The sequence below is a fragment of the Oncorhynchus nerka genome, linkage group LG9a, assembly GCF_034236695.1.
Source record: "Oncorhynchus nerka isolate Pitt River linkage group LG9a, Oner_Uvic_2.0, whole genome shotgun sequence".
Lineage (NCBI taxonomy): Eukaryota > Metazoa > Chordata > Actinopteri > Salmoniformes > Salmonidae > Oncorhynchus > Oncorhynchus nerka.
Window position 1 is genome coordinate 45801245 of NC_088404.1, and position 14309 is coordinate 45815553.

Genomic DNA, 14309 nt, shown 5'->3' on the forward strand with positions numbered 1-14309 from the left:
AAAAATAAATATAGGCCATTCAGTATGTGTGATTTAAATATTTTTATTTTCCTTTTAAAAACTTAAACAACTTAAGACCAAACATGACACTTCTCATGAGAAGGTATTCCCTTGTCCAAATATGAGGTGTTAAACTAGTGGTTTGCCTTACAATAATCAGTAGACAAGTGACTGGCAGAAACAAATTCCATTTGATATCCCCTTCCCAGTCTCTGGGACTCTCACCTTGCATGCACACAATATGCAACTTAGCTTCCTCTGAAGGAGTAATCTGAGATGCATCAATAATGTGAAATACTGGAAGCCCCTGTTGTCTCTGTCACTTGACCCTCGTTGACACTAGATAGATGATCAGTACAGACAAGACCTTTAAATCACATGTATGTACAGCACTTGCATAGAAAAGTACATTTCACAGCAGATGTGTTTTATGTAAACCACAATTATATCAAAAACAATTTCCAATATAAAAAATAAACTGCACTATTAAAATGAAGAATGATGTGAGCAAATATGATATTTTTGTGGGGGGGTTAGACCTCTTCATAGCTGTGCACACATAGCGATGGAGACGTCTCAACTTTGGGGACAGGAAACGCATAACAAATTGACCTACTGTAAGAGGAATGCAAGCATGTGAACAACTCATGGAGGGTTCGTCACATTGGCACAAATTCACATTAGTTGCACTAGCATATTTTTGTCTCAGCAACAACAGTGTAAAAACCTTTCCTAGTCAACTTGTTCTAACCTCTGAATAGTTCAGTAAAATACTTTGCGAATAAATGCAGTTACGCCCTCATAGAACTTTACATTTGACAGGCTACAAACGGATATTCTCAAGTGTGTGTCTCAGCTAAGTTGGCCTTTGGAGTGCATAGTTCAGTCTCTGGATGGGCTTTAAGGTTGCGTCAAATAAGCTTTCCCTCCATGATCACTTGGAATGTTCCATTATGGAGCATGTGTGTGTGTGGGGCGGTGATGTTCGTTTAGTTCTCTTCTCCATCTCCAGGTGGTCTGGTGATGCGGTGTCCGCCCCTCTTCCCGGCAGGTCCCTTGGGCTTGGCGAAGGCCTGCTTGTGTGCATGCTGCTTGGGATGGACCTCCTCATACAGGAAGTCACCAGTCAGCTCATCCCCATTGTCTATCTCCAGCTGTGGACAGTCAAACACATGAATAGTGCGGAGTTGGACTGTTAACAAAACCAGGGTTGAAGTCAATTCAGGAAGTAAACTGAAATTCCAATTCCAAATTGAAACACTGAGGAAAATTAGAATAGGAGTGTCAATATACTTCATGAATTTAAATGTAATTATCCCAAAAAACCTGAACCTACTGATACTTTCCTGAACCCTAAGAAAGACCCTCTCCAAATAAACAGAGAACACTTAAATGTTACTAACACTTTGTATTGGTTGTGTTACAATTCTAATAAAATAGCTTGGCCTTTTGGTCCTTACCTTCTTCAAAATGTCAATTTGCATGTTATTTTCAACCAAGTCCACCAGGGGATTTTTACAGCTAGAATAGAGCATCCTCTCTTTGATGCTACACTTGTACCCCGGCATGGAATAAATGAACACTGCAGAAGAGAAAACAACAATGGAAGATGTCCCATCACAATCAAGAGATATAGAACTTTGTGAAATATAAAAATAAGATTAACTTCAGTGAAATATGAAAGATTTAAGTCATGACCGCTTGGGTGTGTTAAGTTGCTTACAATTCTGTTGTGTTTCTCTGTGAAAATAAATGACGTAACATTTTTTATATATTTTTTTACCAGCGGACTCCAGGTAGTCTCCCTCGTGGGAATGTTTGTAGCGGAAGACGTGATAGCGTGCCGACTCAGTGGGGATCCTCTTGGGCAGATCTTTCACCTCGGTCGGTTCAGTGTTAGACAACCTAATGAGCTCGTTGGGAAAGTCGATTTCCTATTGAAATGAAACCATTATGAATTAACCAGATATGACAGTTGGAAAATTACCCTCTAATGAAGTGTGATTTATCGAATAGCTCTTTTGATAACCTGCTCATTATGACTTTAGAGAAAGAGGAGCGAGAACCAGGCAGTGCCAGCTCAAAGTGTCACAATTATGCCTTTGTCCCCAAATCTGATCTTGTGACACCAGCCCTTGAATTTTAACGAGGAGAGTTGACAATGACGCTTTGGTCAAAAAGAGAACCACATTGTACCGTTCAATAAAACTCCCGACTCCAAAATTCCTTGGTCATTCTGAAGGGAATCCTGAGTCTAAAGAAGAAACCGAACTTGTTCTCAACGGACTCACCTGGAAAAGCGACAGAGGGGGAAGAAGGACTTACAAGTTGTACGTAGTTGACTCGTTTGTCCTTGAATCTTTCCAGCGCCTCGACAGCGTCTCCATGTATGGGGAAGGCCACTCCCTGCAGTGTCTGCTGCTTGGTGTCCACACTGATGTCAGTCTGCACCTGAACACACAGCACAGAGAAAACTGTACAGTTCTGTTCAATTGCTTTGGTGCAATTTTCACAACTCTTAGTACAAAACTCTAAACAAGACGATCAAAAAAAAGTAGTTTCAAAACTCTACGCACATTTTCAATTGACACAAAATCAGTCACTTTTTCACACAACTTAAAATCAGTGTTATCTATAAACATGTTTCACATCGCAAAGCTTGTTCATATAAAGTAATTGCCTTTCACAATGCAATGCTCACTATTGACATGATTCTCTTCGCATTTGTTAAAATACGTTTTACTATTACTTAATCAGACTACTATAGATTTTAAACTGGTCTACTACAGATTTTGAGAACTACATCATGAAAATGTCTGTAAAGTAGAAACAAAGTATGATATATACTGAACTACTATAATGATGACTAGACAGATTTGACTTCAAAGCAAGTTTTAAAAATCTGAGATGGTCACTGTCCAATGAATTATGGTGCTCACTGGATCTTGCTTCTTTTGCTATTGGATTAACTGGTTGAAAACAACACAAACACATTCAGAAGATGTTGTGTTTTGGTGATTAAATCAATGTTCATGGTATTTCCCGGTAAACTTATCTTTTGGATCAATGGTTATGTGGTGAAAGACGTCTTCAAACACTGTACTAAGAGTTTAGAAAATTCACCACACTTGTGAAGACAGCACGAAATTGACTGAAAAAACTAAAACAACTTTACCTTTACCATAGTCAACACGCAGCCCACTAGTGGTAGCGCAAGTGGTTCAATCAATATTATCATTTAACCAGGAAGTCCCTTAGAGATCATAATAACTCTTTCCTAAGGAAGACAAGGCCACCTTAAAATTAATATCAAGCAAATACCAGGCAAAAAGAATATAGAACATTCATCCCCTCTCAAATTCTCCACATCGGGGATAATGACTCATGTGGCTGATATTTCTATATCTTGGTGGGAGAGACTGGAGGGATGAGGCACTTCCTCTAAATCACCTGAAAGACTGGAAATGGATTATACTGATGGATGGCCTCTATTTTTAGTGCTCTGTTTGTTCTCTTTGAATGAACAGCTGTCAGTTGTATACACATGATTGAGCAGCACATGCGGTGCACCCACCTCATGTACCAAAAGGATTGTGGGTTTTATCCAACTACTTAGTCAAGGCAGTCTCTCTCTCCAGGCACATTTCAAAGCCACTTTCCTCCCACACAGATTAATGTTGGTATTATCTTCCTTCAACAACTGGGAGAAATACTACCCTTACTTCCTGTTTTCTCCCTTCTAGCTTTTTACTGGCTGTATTTAGGAGCGTGACGGACTGCTTCTCAGACTAATTCCTTTTATGGAGTTGGAGACAAGTCTTGTGACAGACAGGGTGAACTCTGCACAGCAATAATGTTGTTTCCTCTTTAAAGAACACTCGCCGTGGTTTGAGTTGAGGCCGAGCTTTTCAAAATAGACGCACAGGTTACTATATGTTACTTATTTTTGGTTAATCACATTTTATAATCGAAACACCAGACAAAAGCGCACTTAACTAGCATCGTCATCATTAGTGGCAAGTAAAGCATCGGGCTATCACATAGCAGTGTAACCCCCAATCTTATCAGTGGGGCCAAGCACAGGCACAGTGGTGTGACCTTGACCAAGTGCTCTCCCATGCAGAATCAATGCAAAGTATTGAATGATCAGTCATCATCAACATTCAAGGGTGGCCCCTCATATAGGCTGACGAATGACATTTTAGTGCAAGACCTGTGCTTCAGTGAGACAACATCTATGCTTACAATGCATCATGACATTTCTGTCAAAAACAACCCATTTATAAACCTGAGTCTCGACCCATACGGGACTAATAGTCATATCTGCCAACATCCTGCAGTTCCAACGCATCAGCACCTTTCCAGTGACTCTTCGCGCCAGGTCGGCATTATGCACCGCTGTATTGCTGACATTGTGGTCTACGGGAAGGGAGGGGTATCACCAACCGTCATTAATATTCAACACGGTGTCTTTTGGATTGAACACAATGAAAAGCAGATGCTATGGGTTTATTGTGCAGGTGCTCTGAATTGTCCTGAGTGGTCAGAACCACTCATTTCATCAGCTTTAACTTCCTTCCATATTAAGGCAGGTTTGCCTACAATACATGTCTTAGTTGAAAGAAAAGGTTTGAATCCACACCCATTTAACACTTTAAACCAACAAAACAACTTTTACACAGAATGACTTTTAAACATCACAGGAAGTGTGAATACCGTTCTCTCTGCGTGAGTGTGTGCGCGTACCTCACTGATTTTGATCCGCCTCAGTTCCTCCTCTGCAGCAGTGAGTGGTAGCGGTGCTGCCTCGGCCACCAGGTACTTCTTGTAGCCCCTCAAAGACATATCCTCCTGGGGGAGCGGGGAGAGTGGACCACATACCAGTTAGCCATCTACATACACAACTACTATTCATGTACAATACATATTTAACAATAGTCGACCCTCCATCTTATATATGTGTGATAATGTGAATGCCAAATTACTGACGAGCTTTTTAAAGCAATCTCACACTGGAACGTTCTTCAATGTTTATGCCCCCGCTTGAGCAGGGAAGAAAAAGGACACCTCCGATTACAATAACCGTTGAATGGCAAAGCAGACGGCAAACCAGCTCCTCGGAGTAAGAGGATTTCACAAGCCAATCTCACACAGATAATCTAACCAACCTTTGTGGTGCCGAAGAGCTCATCTTTGATTAGTCCTCCGCCAAATTCTTTCTTCACTGTGGCCCTGGTAGCAGCGTATAACATCTTATGTCGCACCTGTTTGAAATAGAATGTGTTAGCGAACACACCAAGGGGTACTGGAAAAGCAGCCTCTTAACATGCATCTATTCCATCCCCTTTCTATTTCATCAATGAATTGCAGTGATTTTACTCTTGTTGTTCAAACACAATTCTTTATTCTTTTCTTGCTAACTCAACACATGCTTCCATTCTTTTTCCAGGGGATAGCTAACTGTGCCTGGATCAGCACCAGATGAACACAGCCCATTTGGGATGTTCCAGTCTTAGAACATGTGCTTTGTGTGTTTTGAAACCTCTGCAGATTTCCAGACACGCCTGGACCCGTGGCACGCCGCCTCCGGATAGTGGGTAGGAATGTCGAGCCCTGCCCAGTCTGTTAGAATAGGATGCTATGCTAGTCTATACACTCTATCTACCACAGCATTTATCCTCCTGTCCCTGCAACATTCCTCAGTCTTAATTGAACCACTTCATTCAATCAGGTAGGGCTCAATTTCTTTCATTCTCTGTAGTTGGGTTCTGAGAATATGAAATATACTTATTCATGTCACTGAGGGAGTGCTGAGGTTTAGAGGGTTTACACCAGAAGTGAATGGTTATAGGAGGAAGGTATATAGTGTGTGCAAATAATTGAATGCAGCTGTATTGACCGTCTAGGAAGACGCTTTCAAAGTGTCCGTTGAGTTTATTACTCTGAGAATGAGAACCAAGTCATTACATCAATTTGCAACAGTTGTGATGTTACCTGCATAAAGAGCAGGCCAAAAGCTAAAATGTCCCATTTGCACTACACTACAGCTAAACTACACATAGGCTAACAAATAGTTGAGCACTAATGGCTGGAATGACCAATTATGCTATTTTGTGTGTTATAGCTGATTTTAACCACCATTTCCTATGACCAAAAATAACTTCTGGACATCAGAACAGCGATCACTAACCTCAATTTGATTGAAGTTTTCTACTCACAACGAGTCAGCGACACAGGACATACTGCTCACTCCGGTCCAGACCCTAATCCCCGAGACTCGGAAGAGAAGGAGACGGCACCGTGACAAAACTATGTTGGCGAGAAGATAAACCGCCTCTACCCTCGGTTCTATTGGCAAACGTACAATCACTGGAGAACAAACTGGACGAGCTCCGTTCGAGACTATCCTATCGATGGGACCTACTGTAATATCCTATGTTTCTCTGAGTCGTGGCTGAACAGTGACACGGATAACATACGTCTAGCTGGTTTTACTATGCATCGGCAGGATAAAACGGCAGTGGCGGGTAAGCTCAAAGGGGACGTGCGTGTCTCTTTCATGACAACAGCTGTAATATTAAGGAAGTCTCAAGGTTCTGCTCGCCTGAGTTAGAACACCTCATGATAAACTGTAGACCATACTTTTTACTAAGAGTTTAATCTATATTTTTCGTAGCTGTCCATTTACCGCCACAAACCGAGGCCGCGAAACTAATACCGCACTCAACAAGCTGTATAGGGCCATAAGCAAACAAGAAAATGCTCATCCAGAGGCGGCTCTCCTAGTGGCCAGAGATTTTAATGCAGGAAACTGAAATCCAGCATGTCACCTGTGCAACTAGAGGTGAAAAAAACTCTAAATCATATTTAATCCACACACAGAAACGCATCAAAGCTCTCCCTCGCCGTCCATTTGGAAAATCTAACCATAACTATATCCTAACTCCTGACAGGAAATACCGGTGACACGACCAATAAGGAAGTGGTCAAATGAAGCATATGCTAAGCTACTGTTTCGCTAGCGGACTCAAATATGTTCCTGATTCATCCGATGCACTGAGTTCACCACGTCAGTCACCGGCTTCATTAATAAGTGCATTAAGGAGGTGCCAGAAGGATTACAGGGACGTGTAGTCCGAGCATGCATGCATGCTGGCACCAACTGGCAAGCATCTTTACTGACATTTTCAACCTGTCCCTGACCAAGTCTGTAATACCTACATGTTTGAAGCAGACCAAGGACACTAAGATAACCTGCCTAAATGATTACCGACCCGTAAATTTCACATCTGTAGTCATGAAGTTCTTTGAAAGGCTGGTCATGGCTCACAACACCTTTATCCCAGAAACCCTAGACCCACTCCATTTTGCATACCGCCCCAACAGATCCACAGATGACGCAATCTCCAATGCACTCCACACTGCCCTTTCCCACCTGGACAAAAGGAACACCTACATGAGAACGCTATTCATTAACTACAGCTCAGCATTCAACACCATAGTGCCCACAAATCTCATCACTAAGCTAAGGAACCTGGGACTAAACACCTCCCTCTGCAACTGGATCCTGGACTTCCTGACGGGCCGCCCCCAGGTGGTAAGGGTAGGCAAAAACAAATCTGCCATGCTGATCCTTAAGACGGGGGCCCCTCAGGGGTGCGTGCTCAGTTCCCTCCTGTACTCCTCGTTCACCCATGACTGCATGGCCAAGCATGACTCCAACACCATCATTAGGTTTGTTAAGGATATAACAGTGGTAGGACTGATAACCGACAACGAGATAGCCTATAGGGAGGTCAGAGACATGGACGTGTGGTGCCAGGATAACAACCTCTCCCTCAATGTGATCAAGACAAAGGAGATGATCGTGGACTACAGGTAAGGGAGGGCCAAGCACACCCCCATTCTCATCGACGGGTTTGTAGTTGAGCAGGTTGAGAGTTTCAAGTTCCTTGATGTCACCAACGAACTGTCATGGTCCTAAACACACCAAGACAGTCGTGAAGAAGGCACGACAATGCCTATTCCCCCACAAGAATAGGTCCTCAGAAAATGTTACACAGCTGCACCATCGAGAGTATCCTGACTGGTTGCATCCGCAAGGCACTACAGAGAGTAGTGCGTACATCCCAGTACATTACTGGGGCCAAGCTTCCTGCCATCTAGGACCTCTATACCAGGCGGTGTCAGAGGGAGGCCCTAAAAATGGCCAAACACTCCAGCCACCCTAGTCGTAACAGAGTGCCAAGTCTAGGACCAAAAGGCTTCTTAACAGCTTCTACCCCTAAGTCATAAGACTCCTGAACAGCTAACCAAATGGCTACCCGGACTATTTCCATTGACCCCCCCCTTTTTTTTTTACACTGTTGCTACACTGTTTATTATCAAAGCATAGTCACTTTACCTCTACCTACATGTACATATTACCTCAACTACCCGGTGCCCCCGCACATTTACTCTGTACCGGTACAGCCTCATTACTGTTATTTTATTGTTGCTCATTAATAATTTTCTCTTTTTCTTGTTTACTTCAGATAATTTAGTAAATACTTTCTTTTTTTTACCCCCTTTTTCTCCCCAATTTCGTGGGATCCAATTGTTAGTAATTACTATCTTGTCTCATCGCTACAACTCCCGTATGGGCTCGGGAGAGACGAATGTTGAAAGTCATGCGTCCTCCGATACACAACCTAACCAAGCCGCACTACTTCTTAACACAGCACGCATCCAACCCGGAAGCCAGCTGCACCAATGTGTCGGAGGAAACACCGTGCACCTGGCAACCTTGGTTAGCGTGCACTGCGCCCGGCCCGCCACAGGAGTCACTGGTGCGCGATGAGACAAGGATATCCCTACCGGCCAAACCCTCCCTAACCCGGACGACGCTATGCCAATTGTGCGTCGCCCCACAGACCTCCCGGTCGTGGCCTGGTTATGACAGAGCCTGGGCGCGAACCCAGAGTCTCTGGTGGCACAGCTGGCGCTGCAGTACTGCATCAGCCGGGAGGCCCTAGTAAATACTTTCTTAACACTTATTTTTTCTTAAAACTGCATTGTTGGATAAGGGCTTGTAAGTAAGAATTTCACTGTAAGGTCTACTACACTTGCTGTATTCGGCGCATGTGACAAATACAATTTGATTTGGTCTTGGAATGGCAACTGCTTGGCATCTGACCGCAAGGTGCTACAGAGGGTAGTGTGTAAGGCCCAATACATTACTGGGGCCAAGCTCTCTGCCATCTAGGACCTCTATACCAGGCGGTGTCAGAGGAAGGCCCTACAAATTGTCAAAGACTCCAGCCACCCAAGTTATAGACGGTTCCGCACGCCAAGCAGTACCAATACACCAAGACTGCAACTAACAAGACACTGAACATCTCCTACACCCAAGCAATGACTGCTAAATAGTTAGTAAAATAGTTCAAATAGCTAACCGGGCTATCCGTATTAACCCTTTTTATTAATCACATACGCTGCTGCTAATGTTTATTATCCGTCCTGTTGCCTAGTCATTTTATTCCTAGTTATATGCACATATCTACCTCAATTACCTCGACTCTGTACTGGTACCCCGTGTATACAGCCAAGTTATTGTTAATTATTACATTATTACTTTAAAAAAATTATTTTCTATCTCTTTGCATTGTTGGGAAGGGCCCATAAATAACTATTCACTGTTAGTCTACACCTGTTGTTTATGAAGCATGTGACAAATAATATATTTTTTTACAAGTAAGCTATTCTACACAAAATAAATCTGCTGAGAGGCTGCGTTGTCACTGTGAGCATGTAAAGGGAGACCTGTGTCATTGACACAACTGTGCCACATAATTTGCAGAGGGAACTTATGTTAACAGGGAAGTTGACGACTCTGTGTCAGGTGAGTTGCTTACAGGAGAATGGTCAGGTGACCAGGCCAGGAAGATCCACTCGTAGCCCTGGTTGTTGGAGGAGTCCAGTCGGTACAGGATATAAGATGGCATGTGGTCCTCTAGTAGAGGCAGGACTAATGAGTCGTACTCTTGGTCCCATGTCTTTGATGCTTGCCTGGTCACGCCCAAAGCAAGTTGCTCTGCAACACAAATTCAGTAGTTGCGCATTCATTTCAAAGTGAAAGCGTAATATTGGTGTATTAAATCGGTTGGGCTTTCCTAAATCATGGTAACTGTTTTTTCTTCTAAAAATGATCTGAAATATAGGCCTACCCTTGAAAGAAACAACCTTCGGGGCAAACTTTAGATCTGTTTATTTATGATCAAATTGGTGGAAAAATAAACACTTCTTACCATCCTCAATCACAATCTTTAGGAGTCGATATTGGTTTCCACTCCTTGCACTGGCAAAGACATCCTTCACATCGTTACCAGCTGGAAAAATAGATGTTAAGTGGGTTTGTTTCTTGCATTATGGGAAGAAGCCTCTACTGAAATCTAGGACACCATCCTAGTACTGGCCTATCCCTCACATAAGAACATACAGAGAACATAGGATGCAACATAGGATGAATGCATACGACCTTAAGCAATCTCCTTCCCCAAAGGGTTAAGCCGATCACAGACTGGATCACACCACTAATATTTAGATGGACGTTGTCAAGGTTACCATATAAACCTGTTTTGTGAATAGGATCCTCAGGCACCCATGTTGTGAAAACTACATTAATGTCACACACAACACCATCTAACGTTACCTGTTTAAGTAGCCTAATACCTGTGCAAATGAAAATGAACATGTGTACAAAAGTATGTGGACACCCCTTCAAATGAGTGGATTGGGCTGTTTCAGCCACACCCGTTGATGAGAGATGTATAAAATCGAGAACCCTGCCATGCAATCTCCATAGACAAACAGTTGCAGTAGAAAGGCTTTACTGAAGAGCTCAGTGAATTTCAACGTGGCACCGTCATAGGATGTTCGTCAAATGTCTGCTGTTATTGTGAAGTGGAAACATCTAGGAGCAACAACGGCTCAGCCGTGAATAGGTAGGCCACACAAGCTCACAGAAAAGGTCCTCTGAGTGCTGAAGTGGTAAAAATCGTCACCTTTGGGATGAAATGGAATGCCGACTGCGAGCCAGGCCGAATTGCCCAACATCAGTATTACTTGTGGCTGAATGGAAGCAAGTTCCAGCAGCAATGTTCCAACATCTAGTGGAAAGCATTCCCAGAAGAGTGGAGGCTGTTATAGCAGCAAAGGGGAGAACAACTCCATATTAATGCCCATGATTTTGGAATCAGATGTGTGATGAGCAGGTGTCCACATGCGCTACATGGCCAAAAGCATCTTTCATTGGGTTGAAAGCATTCAGATAATTTGGTGTAGGCTGTGAGTGAGCTCATTTTCTATGTGAAAGTGCGTCTGAAAGGTTCAGGTTGCGGCTGTCTGGACCATTTTACATTTGAACGCCAACTGTTTCAATGAAGGCGTTGCCCGAGCCAAAATGACCAGCTTGAAAAACATGTTTATTTTTCGCTTGAGCAGAGGCTGGAGCAGATATGGCTGGCCATTGTTTTTGGACATATTGCTACTGCTGCTACTTCTTAGCAGAAAATCAAATCAATAATCACAGATAGCTCGCTTACGTTAACTGGCTAGCTACAGTCGCTACTTACAGGAATCCGCACTTCAAATGAGCTTGCTCTAACATCGATTAAAAACAGATTTTCAATTGAGATATATACAGTTCAAACATGCCAAGAAAGCAACAACAGAATGTAACTGAAATAGGTACCCTGTATGCCCGTTTGGTGGGACATTTTGTCTTTTTATCGTAAGAAAGGAAGATGAAGGAGAGAACCAAGCCAGGGTAAGGAAGTAGGAAGCTGACTAAAGTAACTTCATATGTCGTCATCATCAGCATGGTCACGTGGTTCAATATGTCACGATAAGACTTAAAACACACGAATTTATTTATTACGTTCCTGCATTATTCAAATGACAACAAAAAAACATATATATATATATATATACATACGATACTTTTACCTCATGATTCAGGAAGTCGGATCGTTTTCTATACAATCTGGAACGGAGGAGCTAGTTATTTTATAGGCTATATGCTACAGTCTAGTTTGAGGGGCATGTCACATTTGTTACATTGTATCCTAGTAGCTGTAGATACGAGTCTACACATTTGGCCTATAATCAGTATCAGTAGGCTATTTCTTGGCAGTGGACAATAACTTTAACTATAAGCGACATTCAATTAAATTAGATGTATCACACATTGCAATGACTAAGAACTTTGTTACAGGCCCACATCTGTGATTTCCATATTTTTTTTGTAGGCTCAGTTATCTCATCCTAAAGCCTTGGCAGGGGACTGTAATATGTAGATGGATTCAATTGTTTAGCCTAAAGTTGCCTTTGGAATTAAAAAGCATCATGCAATATTCAATATAATTGTGTTTTACTCCAATAGGCTATTGCAAATATTTGCCTTTTGTTGTGCAAATGATGTTTGGATTAATTCAAGTTGCGTCCTAGTGTAAACCTATGAAATATTTGTCCTCTTTCGGTGATGTGAGGACATAGCTGTGAAAGCCTGCTTAACACAACATCTGGAATGGTACAGTACCACGATACTTTTTTTCAAATGCTTCCTCTGCTGATTTCATCCCCTCCTGATATAAATACAGATTTCATAAGGAAATAAATAAATATCGCATTAGGGAAATCACCCTGCCACCAGTGGAAGCTCAATGTGTTTGTTACATTGCAACGCACTGATGGTTTGCGTCGTTCGGATAGAAGCATATATCCACAGCGCGCCTCTCCAGCGTCATCACCACAGACAGAGACCAGTGCTGACAAAGCAGCGCCTCGCTGCCCTGCCCCGCCGCTGCATGGACAGCCAGCACAATGGCAGAGGATTTGGAGGGTGCCTCTGTTTTAGCAACAACAGGTCGCATAGATAATCCCGCCACAGCCGAGCCAGCCGTGTTTACCCCTCTCGTAGTTACGACGATTAGAGCGCCGCTGTCGGCTCGCAGGGTTTGATGAGGCAGGAGAGAGAGCCGAGCGGGGCTTCTCGTCCTTACAATACCGATTGAGAGGGAAACGCAAAGCAGCGTGGAACGGGTAAGTGCGTGGCGTACGTGTGCGTGGCGTGCATGTAGACTACCCATATCAAAGTACATTGGATGCTTTCTCATGAAATCTATATGTAGATGGCTTGCGCACACCATTATTGTGAAAGGGTTAGGTTTCAGTTGTGTAATCAGATAATTCCATTCGGGGTTGCTAAAGCATAGGGATCTAGTGTTATCTGAGATGGACTAGATCTGCCGTGACATTAGCAGACACACCACAGCATCGTTGTTGTTGTGACGATGTGGAGATGCATGTGTTCATCGACTTAATGATTGAGCTCACATGAGAACCAGAAATAGCTAGAACGAGGGAGAGAAGGGGACACTTCAGTTATGGATCTCGTGTACTGGATTTCCTGTAGTTTTTTTATGTACGTCCTTCTTATTGGTCAGTACAGCAGCAAGCATATTTCTTAAGGTGGTCCAGAAGAAAAACATGCTGCGTGGAAGGGGTGTGGATTTATTTGATTTATTCAGTGAGCAATCTACATCATCACATAGATGAGGAATCATATCTCAGTCCTAATGATTGATAGAGGGATGCTTCACTCTGCCTCTTCTGATTAAAAGACCATCCACTGTGAGCTGAGCCATATAACACCAACAGCACCTAAGGTAGCACATTACAGCAAGACAAACATGATGCTGGTGAAATGTAATATCCACATAGCCCAGTTTGACACTGCTCTTAATCTGGGGCCTTACATGATCATACACATTCCCAGTGTGGATATTTGAGGAAACCGGGTCGGAGGCAGAAGAGGACAGATTTGGGAGCGCCCAGAAAAGGCAAGGCAGTCAATGGGTGGGTTAGTGGGTGAGTAAGTGATGAGGTGGAGTCCTGGAATGAATAATAGGCGACAGATTTATAAATACAGAGGGTTTACTGTCCTGCTGGGAACTGACCCAAGCACTGCCCGGCAGTGGAACCAAAATATCAGCATGATGGTGCTAAATCTGAGGGATGTGCAACTAAGCACTTAATGTGAGCTCCAAGAGACTTCCTTGTGTGACACTGTATTTTTACATGATCTAATTGATTGAGGGAAGGGTCTCTAGAGAACCTCTGAAATCAAAGGGCATCCCTGGCAAATGAATGGATTAGGAAATTAGAAAATAAATTAGAAAATAAATGGAAATGGACACCATTTTGAGGAGTAGACGACCATGACGAAGCTCTGAGACTGCACTGTTGAGCAGACTGATAGATGGGAGTTA

General features: G+C 42.9%; 2 protein-coding genes across 2 annotated transcripts in view; one reads left to right on the plus strand and one right to left on the minus strand.

Annotated features, from left to right (window-relative positions):
* Positions 1-27: 27 nt before the first annotated feature.
* On the minus strand, positions 28-11841 carry LOC115134410 (twinfilin-1-like). The gene is made up of 9 exons (XM_029668343.2): positions 11732-11841; positions 10287-10367; positions 9894-10072; positions 5169-5264; positions 4747-4851; positions 2326-2451; positions 1784-1934; positions 1461-1582; positions 28-1154 (listed from the first exon to the last, which is right to left on the minus strand). The coding sequence occupies exons 1-9, from the start codon at positions 11754-11756 to the stop codon at positions 990-992; spliced, it is 1050 nt and encodes a 349-aa protein (XP_029524203.1). The 5' UTR covers positions 11757-11841; the 3' UTR covers positions 28-989.
* Positions 11842-12688: 847 nt separating this feature from the next.
* LOC115134408 (transmembrane protein 117-like) overlaps positions 12689-14309 on the plus strand; it is a 62921-nt gene continuing 61300 nt past the window's right edge. The window contains exon 1 of the mRNA XM_029668340.2: positions 12689-13080. The gene's annotated coding sequence lies outside the window, so the exon portion shown is untranslated. The remainder of the gene's footprint in view (positions 13081-14309) is intronic.

Excerpts from the sequence above, each read along its gene's own strand:
- LOC115134410 (XM_029668343.2), bottom strand. The coding sequence starts at position 11,756 with ATGTCCCACCAAACGGGCATACAGG. Across the intron at positions 1,583-1,783 it reads AGACTACCTGGAGTCCGCTG|TGTTCATTTATTCCATGCCG; the intron begins GTAAAAAAATAT and ends TCTCTTCTGCAG. Across the intron at positions 1,155-1,460 it reads AAATTGACATTTTGAAGAAG|CTGGAGATAGACAATGGGGA; the intron begins GTAAGGACCAAA and ends GACTGTCCACAG.